Source organism: Sinocyclocheilus rhinocerous, unplaced genomic scaffold (assembly GCF_001515625.1).
Source record: "Sinocyclocheilus rhinocerous isolate Xijiao unplaced genomic scaffold, SAMN03320098_v1.1 scaffold217, whole genome shotgun sequence".
Lineage (NCBI taxonomy): Eukaryota > Metazoa > Chordata > Actinopteri > Cypriniformes > Cyprinidae > Sinocyclocheilus > Sinocyclocheilus rhinocerous.
In genome coordinates, this window is record NW_015662752.1 from 245533 (window position 1) to 255235 (window position 9703).

At 36.9% G+C, this 9703-nt stretch overlaps 1 protein-coding gene across 4 annotated transcripts in view; it reads right to left on the reverse strand.

Annotated features, from left to right (window-relative positions):
- Positions 1-9703, reverse strand: part of LOC107728269 (transcription factor 7-like 2) — a 52386-nt gene that overhangs the window by 25761 nt on the left and 16922 nt on the right. For all 4 annotated transcript variants that reach the window (XM_016538386.1, XM_016538385.1, XM_016538387.1 and 1 more), the window contains one exon: positions 628-742. In XM_016538386.1, coding sequence (XP_016393872.1) covers positions 628-742 — 115 coding nt within the window. The remainder of the gene's footprint in view (positions 1-627; positions 743-9703) is intronic.

Genomic DNA, 9703 nt, shown 5'->3' on the forward strand with positions numbered 1-9703 from the left:
TATAAGTCATTATAATCCGTAATTATGTCCCCACTGGATGCAACAAATGCCTCGATTATAATGGGTTTGAATGTTTTTGACTTGTCACTCCGGCCGGGACATGGCATCACACTATGGTAAGGGGCATAATATTTCCGTCACACGCTTGAGGTATTCGGCCAATCACAATGCACTGGATAGCTGGCCAATCAGAGCACACCTCGCTTTTCAGAACGATTAGCTTTGTAAAAATCGACGCGTTTCAGAAAGGCGGGGCATAGAGGAGAAACAATAATGTACAGTATGTGGAAAATAATGTGTTTTTTTAACCTTACTTAAACCGCACACAATTCATTACACCAAATACACAAAATAATGTTCTTTTTAGCAACATCATATGACCCCTTTAAAATGACTTTAAATAATGACGCTTTCCAAAACTGAATGAACTGTATTGCAATGTTTTTTTTGTGTGTGTGTGTGTGTGTGTTCCACTGACAAACTGCAGCTCACTGGTTTGGAAGGACATCATGACAAAATAACAACACTGGTGTGTGTGTGTGTGTGTGTATTAGCTATTTTACTGCTGCGAATGCAGCTCATCCAGTGGGATTCTAGAGCAAAACCATGAGTTTGATCATGTGTTACCTGGTTTCTGGCTGACGTCTGTGGGAATGTGTGGAGCACTGGGGTTGAAGTGATCGTAGGGCAGCAGCGGCGTCAGAGGATGCATCCCCTGCTGGACCACCGACACTTTGTTGGACTGCAAGAAACACACACACACACACACACACACAGATGAACCTTTGGTCTCTATGATAATGCCTGGAGGAAGTATTTTTAGGAGTTGTGAGTTGACGTTTACTCAGAATAACCCAATAGAAAAACATCACCATAACACCCAACACAATGTACGCGTGAACATCCTTAAACAGAAGAAAGTTAAAATTCCAAATTATGTTGTTACCAAGACAAGCTGAATTGAAAAATGAGCATGAATTTCATACTTTGTCAGTATTTCGTCAGCTACAGGAATTAATCCTGACGATCATGCTCTCCAAAGAGCACTCGTTTGCGACAAACCTACAGACTTCTTTCTGCATTGGACATCAGAACGCTTATGCATCCTAAAACTGTTTATTTTCAGGTTTAAATGAAAAACATTTCAAATTTTAAATGATATTTTGGATCCCACGATACACAGGAAGTAAACTGACACCATTCAAATAGTGATGCACTGAAATTAATTTTTACCAAAACTGAAATTAAAGTTTTAATTTAGATTGCTAAACTGCTTTAAACTGAAGCTGAATATAACATGTTGGTGTTTTATCTTTCACTTGGATGCTATAAGTTGCACTGAGTTAATACAGCTGGATAAAACAAAAACTGTGTCCGTCTTCATTTCAGGCTGCAAAGCAACAAAATATGTTTATTTTAAAGTAAATTTTTTTTTTATTCATTAAAATTTTATTTCATAAAAAAACTGACTTGTACAAACTTTAAATTGTACATTAGACGCTTTTTAATGATGTAATTGTTTGTGCTCCGATTCATTGTTGTAATATAAACACTTAAACTGTGGCTGTAATAAAAAAAAAATAAAAAAAAAACAGATATTGCCAACAGGTTAAATTAAAATATATAATGATAATGTAACTATAGTGCACATACATTGCAAAATGCTCCTCTCTGGAGTTATTCATTTCTAGTTGATTAGCAAGTTTATGGACACTGAATGTCTTTTTTGAGGTAAATGTGACGTTACATGACATTATTGTTTATAAGCTGTTTTATTGATGTCTTTCTGTGGTTAAAAAACAATGATTGGGTGATTACATGAGACATGATACTGCTGTACTGTTTATTTCAACATAAGCATAAATCTCACTGCGATTATTGGATAGCAGGCAGACTACAAATAATGTTTAGAGATGTTTTGTTCACACATCAACAGAAAACAGGACAGACTAAAAGACTGATTCTTGGGAGGGATTTAGGATTTAGGAATCTATATAGTTTCATCAAAATGAAAATCAATTAAAGGGACAGTTGACCCAAAAATGAAAACCGTCATAATTTACTCACTCTCAAGTTGTTTCAAACCTGTATGAGTTTCTTTCTTCTGCTGAACACAAAAGTTGCTCAGTTGGTCCCCATTGACTTCTATAGTATGGAAAAAAATACTATGGAAGTCAATGGCTACCAGCAACCGTTTGGTTACCAACATTCTTCAAAATATCTCCTTTTGTGTTCAAAAGATAAAAGAAACTACATGTCTGGAACAACGTGAGGGTCAATAAATGATGACAATTTTCATTTCTGGGTCAACTATGCCTTTAAAACCCAGAAATCAGTACTGTTCATCCAGCACTAGCGTCACACAGCTGACATGTTTACCTGCTGTAGCTGATCCACGAAACAGTCAAAACGCTCCATTAGAGAAGCACTAATTAAACATCACAGTTTCAGTCAATTCATCTGAATTTTTGGTGCATCACCACATTAGAGGATGCCATTCCACCCACCATCTGCATGAAGACATGATGAAGGTGAGTTACACAAGTCTTCACAAGCATCTCTTTTACTCATTCTTTTAGATAATGGACACATGAATGAAGGATAAACAAAAATGTTTTTTTTTTTTTGATCCCCAAACTGTGCTCGTCTGTGCTTCAGATTACTGTAACTGAGAAAAACTCCATTTCCTGACTGAGTGAAAGTGAGATAAGCAAAATTTCCACAGTGGTCTTTAAAGGCTGTGTATTTATTCCTGTTGTCTTGAGGGTAGATGTGCGTGCGTTTATTAGAATCGAGGTCAATTTCATTTCGTTGCTTCTTAACGCATCCGTGAAGAGTCTAAAATCAGACAAGACGTTATTGTGATGCTGCTGGAGCTACGTTACGTCTCCCTCTGGCACCGCGCCACAATCTGGAAATAATTCTGCCAGGTCTGTGAGATGGGGAAAATGAGTGCCACTTAGTTGGAGGTTTGAGGAACTTCAAAGGAGATGCAGACATAACAACAGAGGCACGTTTAAACACACTCAACCCCCAAACGCATGTGTCCGTCTACCGACAAGCACTGATGAAGAGACCGCCCTAACTGCTCATGCATACTGCTATTTGCCAGAAAAATGTAGAAAAATGTGCCTGCCTGCAACTTTTGGAAAGTATCTAAAAGCCAAAACACAAATAGTGCCATTATCATGAATCTCCATTTACTGTTATGCATTTAGCACATGCTTTTATTACAAAAAAGCAATTCATCAAAGAGCCATCAATTTTCTATCTAATGTTTTTTTTGTGTGTGTGTTTGAAGAGCAGTCTTTTGCCGTCTAGCTGTAACCAATGTACTACTTTTGTATGTTTTAAATATCCTGTGCATAGCACTTCATCTTTTATATCATGAGATTTTGGCCAAGTGTATTAAACCACAAGAACATCTGAGCTCCCATATAGCTACAATAAACTTTATAACCTGTACGTTGATGAAAACGTGATACGATGCACTCACTGCCTCAGATGCGGCTGTTAATGACGGACAAAACACATATTGCCGTCATTCGCTGGTCGAAAACCGTTAACTCCATTTGAGCTAGATTTTCATAAAATGTTAAGTGCAAGTGTCTGATAAAGCCACAATACCAACTCTGACAATGTTTAAACGTTATCCCTTTCTATATTTTTTCCTATATTTCAGTGCTAAGTGTTGTGCCGTTGGATTTTTTATTTAAGTCAATTTTACGGAATTTTTTTTACAGTGTAGGTAAACACATACACCAATATTCAATGTATTAATTTATAAAAAAATTATTAATAATTTATAGCCAGCAACAATGTGGTTCTGTCTGTGTGATAAAGTCCATCTTCATCCAACAGAAATGAAGATATAATGGCTTCAATTATGCGCTCTTCAAATAATTTCATAAAACTTGGCTTGCTAAAACCAGATGACTGATAAAGTGCCAACAAACAAAGAAAAGCTTATTCATTACAGCGTGATGCTTCGAAGCAATAACTCTAGACTCTGAGAAACTGTCTTGTTTACAGTGTACGAGACGACATGAAGACAAAGAACTACACACAGAGCCACAAGTGTCCCAATCCTATCCAAAACACTCCCTAACTCCGTGACTGTTTGTCCTGCGGTTTGGAGGAATCCGACACAAGTAAGCTTTGAATGGCGCATTATTATTGAAATAAATCACAAAAACACAGTCACATTAAAACAATCACTTTAAAACCAGACAAAGCCATTTACGGAGAAGCCAAATAAAAACAGCAAAACAAACAGACTGTAAATAAAGAAACACTTTGAAACCTTCGCACATCAAACAAGTATGAAAGTAAAGCTAGACCTAACACAATGAAGTCAAAACTGGACGATTCAAAATGAAACTTCACTTTATGAAGCGCTTTGAATTGGCCGGGTATTTCTGAAACTGGCCTCGGTGCCCGAGGGAAACACCTCGCCAGAGCAAAAAAACCCATCTCGACACTCAATATTACTTGGAAATGCAGAAAAAAATGAATTTGCTTACGCACAGACAAGCGTTAAAAATGTTTGTGACAAAAGTGATGATTGAAATAGTCTACGGGGTATTTCTCTAGGTTTTTTTTGAGGAGGTTTTATATTTACAGTAGGTTGAAAATAAAGCAAAATCTCTTGACCTGAACTGCTACTTTCTTCTCATTTCCTAACTTAAGAATGCTCTTATCTATTTTCTGAAGAAAAAACTTTGCATTCCTGAAAGTTAAATAACTAACTTGCCTTGAATCCCCAAAGGTGAGATGTTAAATAAATGTATTGGGTTGTTTCAAATATTATGCATTACAACATTAAAAATAAAATATTTGCGATGAACTTCTGGTAACATTTTACTTAAAGGCAGGGTATGTGATTTTTCAAAAACACTTTAGAAAACTGATTCGGGCCGAATAGCAAAACAAACTTGTAGCCAATCAGCAATAAGAGGCGTGTCTACTCGTGATGTGGAGGAGAGCGTGTTCAGTGCATGGGACGGACATTAGCCGAGCCGAGCGACAGAAAGATAGAGATGGCGGATAAAAAACAAAAGAGGAAAACGTCTGCGGAACGATAAGGCAAGTAGGACCCGTGTAAATATCGGATCAGCTTTCCAGCGCTGGAGAGAACTCAAGGAGCGGAGGCCTGCGATCGGACGCCGAGGTTGCTTTGTTTCTTCTCAATAGGTGAGTAACACCGTGTCTACAACAACTAAAGTCTGCCTACACTGGACGCGAGAAAGAGGTCAAACGACCGTTGAAAACCATTTGAAATGTGTGTCAGCACGTCATAAATAGAACCCGGCAGCAGTTTTCTGTCGGGATTTGTTGCGCTGCGCCGCTCACGTCCGTAGACACGGAGTAACATTGGTTTTGCTTTGTTTCACAGAACGAATCGTTGCCTGGGTTGCGTACGTATATGTGGGGCGGAGCTATCAAAATAGGGGCAAGACCCTTTTGGGGTAGAGGCGTGTTTGTTTTGGTGATTTCAAATATCAACATTGGCTACCAGAAATCACTTACTCTGCCTTTAAGGTCTTTATAAATAATGCATTATAAAAGTAGTTTAAATGCATTAAACTATGCCTTATAATGCATTGTATGATCTCATGAGTAACTGTAACCACAGATATAATACATTACATCTATTCATTTTTACACCTTTATAATGCATTAAAACACGATAAACAAACTTTCAAATATTATAATAATGCATTTTAACTATTATATATGAAAAGCTATAATGCATTACAATGTACATTATGATTATAATGCATTACACATAAAGGCTTTAAGTAAAGCGTTTCCAGATTTCTCTATATTGCTTATTTGGAATAGTGCATTTTGCATCCTGTGGCTGAAGAAAAGCAATAAAGCTTGAAAGGACTGTTCATTTAGCGTGTTAATAAGACGACAAAAACTACATGTTGTTTCCCATCATTCTCGATTACTCTTCATTTTGTTCCTCTGCCACCGATGCTTGATTAGCAAATATGAAATTGCCCGTTTTTTTTTTCACATCCCAAATCGCTCGAACGCATCTCACGTCATAATTACGGCTTCCCGATCTCGTACACTGGAGCTTCCCAAGGCAGCACGAGACCCGTGGCTGTCTGGACTTATCTTACACACACCTTTCCTTCACAGCTCTGTTGCCAGCAGTTACGATGATGATAATTACAGCATCACAACAGCGCAGTAGCCACAGATGAAAGAGAGCAGAGACTCTATGAGTTGAGGTGAGGCAGACGGGAACTGTTGGTGGTAATGCCTCTGGGGAAAAGTGTGTGTGTGTGTGTGTGTGTGTGTGTGTGTGTGTGTGTGAGTAAGTGTCATTGGAGGCTCTTTACTAATGGCTATGACATCAAAGGCTTGAGCCTGAAGAAGGACGGGGGAGAAGTGTGAGACTAACACCTAATACACCCTCAAAACACAAAGTTTTAACACTGAACTCATAACTGCAATCATAAACATAAAACTTCCTCTTTCCAGTTCACGTCACTTACACCTTCTCATAAAAAAGTGACTTACTCACAGACTGTAAGTAAGTTTTTTATATTTAAAGAATTTGCCACTGACGATTCAAACGTGAGTTTTGAGCAGTGTAGAGTAGTGCTTGTTGTTTGACACCCCCAAAACACAGAGAAACAGCAAAGTTTTAACTCTGAACTCACAGATGAGGTTATCACGCTTCATCCATATGTTCAGCATATCATAACTGCAATCATAAACATAAACCTTCCAGTTCACATCACTTATACCTTCTCGTGAAAAGGTGCTTAATTGTATTGCACTTGTAGCGCACTTCAAAACTTAAGTCTATTTTTTAAATAACTGTACTTGCATATAATATAATATTAATGAAATAAAAGGCCAACTTAAAGAGAAACTTCCACGAGTATGTCTCTTAACACACTTCAAGATTAAAAAAAACATTGCACTTTTTAATTAGAAGTTTAAAAGTAAATGTTAAATGATTATTTTAATTATCTTTTGTTGTGGTCTTATATTGATGTGTTGAGCAACATTCTCAACCTTTCAGACTCCCGTTGTCCACAACAATATTCATAAAGCTCCATGACTTTTCCAGTTGTTCATGATTTATAAAGATCTTTAAAAAATATTTTTACTCAATTTATACCCAATTAAATATTTTAGAGCCTGGCAAAACTAGACACATATATAATTTTTTACACAATTTATGCCCATTAAAATGTTTTAGAATGTTTTATGTTCTTTTAAAGCATATTATTTCTGTAATTATTACTATATTTAGTGCAGTTCTTCTTCACAAGGGTCTGGTCATTGATCTTACTAGTACTTCAGATACCCAGTCAAGACAAATGCTCTCAATAAACACTTCTGCTATTCTCTTACAGTCAACCAAACAGCATTCAACGACCAGGATGGGACTGGATTTTATCCATGGGGAAATGATCAGGTGGTCAAAAGATCCATTACATAAAAATTATGGTAACACTTTAGTTTAGAGATCAATTCTCACTATGAACTAGTTGCTTATTAGCATGCATATTACTAGCATATTGGGTGTTTATTAATACTTATAAAGCACATATTAATGTCTTATTCTGCATGATCATATTTTAGATCCTTTAATCCACCCCATACCTAAACTAACAACTACCTTACTAATTATTAATAAGCAGCAGATTAGGAGTTTATTGAGGCAAAAGCCGTAGTTAATTGGGAGAATTGGACCTTAAAGTGTGATCAAAATCAATAAAAAGATACATTAATAACTTTCATTTCAAGTCCATAGAGGCGTCCTGGTACAAAGCGCATTTGTGCATTGATGGAAGAACAGTACAATGTCTGGTTTATTATACTATGGTATTGTACTCCTAGCTCTTTTTGATATGCAAACCTGTAACAACCATTATGAACAGACACCGATTAACGCTTAAGACATCAGAGCAAATTATGAATGCATTTCCAGCTGTCATGTTTGTCAGAGCTTATGAAACTTTTGACCAGAGAGGTCAGAATAGGACTCGTGCCATTTCACAATACTACGCAAAAACAAGGCTGCTTTGATTGTCACAGAGCGAAATCATATTTTCAAGATCGAATCATGAGGAATGTGGTTTGAGCGTGGAAGAGACAGATCTGTTGAAATCAGAGAGCCACACATCCTCAAATATGCATGGACGGGGGAACGAGGCGCTTTCATGTAGTAATTTATTCCCTCTGATTAATTCACGTCGCTCTACTGGATGGAGCGAACGGAGCGGTTCCCATGGTTACGGCAGCCTGTGGGGTCCGTCCTCAAATCTGAGCTCAGTGACACGAGGAGTGCGCAGAAGTCAAAACACACGTGGTCACTTCAGACCGCTGCAACGATTCTCAACCTTTCTGACTCCAGCAGTATTCAAAAGGTCCATGACGTTCCCAGCTGTTCATGATTTACTGGATAAGGACTTTTTACTCTATTTATAGCCAACAAAATATTTTAGAGCTTGGCAAAACTAGAACGATATATGAATTTTACTCAATTTATATACAAAATATTTTAGAGCTATTTTGTATATAAAAAAATATTTTTTATATACAAAATATTTTAGTTGGCACACCACAGCTCCAAAAGTAGAAAAATATTTTATTTAATTATGTTCTCACCACAGGTGAGACTCACTAAAGACTCTTATATTACTCTATATATACTCAAATATTTTGGAGCTTGGCAAAACTAGAAACATAATTTTAAAAATCTATTTATACCCAATAAAATATTTTAGAATTTGGCAAAACTAAAAGCATATAAAATTTTTTTACACAATTTATACCTGATAAAGTATTTTAGAGCTTAAAATATATATTATTTTAACCCAAATTTATATCCAATAAAATATTATAGAGCTGGGCAAAACTAGAAACTAGGAGATTAGGAGATTAGAACTAGAAACTACAAATTAGGAGTTCGTTCAGGGAAAACTCTTAGTTAATAGTGAATATGTGTTCCCTATTCTAAAGTGTTACCGGAGATTTTAGTGAACAATGAACTAAAACATAATAAAGCACTGAAATGATTAAAAAACATTCAGGCCCAGCAGTGGACATGAAGGAAAAAAACTGCAGGAAAATATTACTCAATGGGCCTGCAGACATTTTTAAGCCTGCATTTTTCTAAAAGGTGACATTTTTCCCTTTTTGCAGCATGCAGACGTGTTTAGTCGGTGCTAAAGTTTCTGAAGCAGACCTTGGGATATCAGCGACGGGTGTGACGTCAGTACACTGTTACTCCTGGACCTCAGAGATGCTTTTCTGTCCACTTGTGATTCTTATTATCAGCGCTGAGCTCAAACTATCTCAGATGTGGCTGCAGATATCAATCATAATAAAGGGGTCATATGATTCGATTTCAATTTTTCCTTTCTCTTTGGAGTGTTACAAGCTCTTGGTGCATAAAGAAGATCTGTAAAGTTGCAAAGACTAAAGTCTCAAATCCAAAGAGATATTCTTTATAAAAGTTAAGAGTCAGCCACACCTACCTAAAACGGCTCGTTCTAACACGCCCCCACATACCTACGTCACGATCTGGGAAAATTTGCATAACGCCGCCCAAATGTTAACGCAAAGAAAGAAGGAGTAACTTTTATTCTCGCTGTAATATTGAAAAGTGAAAAGTGAAAAAGTGAAAAGTGACGTGACATGTGGCCAAGTATGGTGACCCATACTC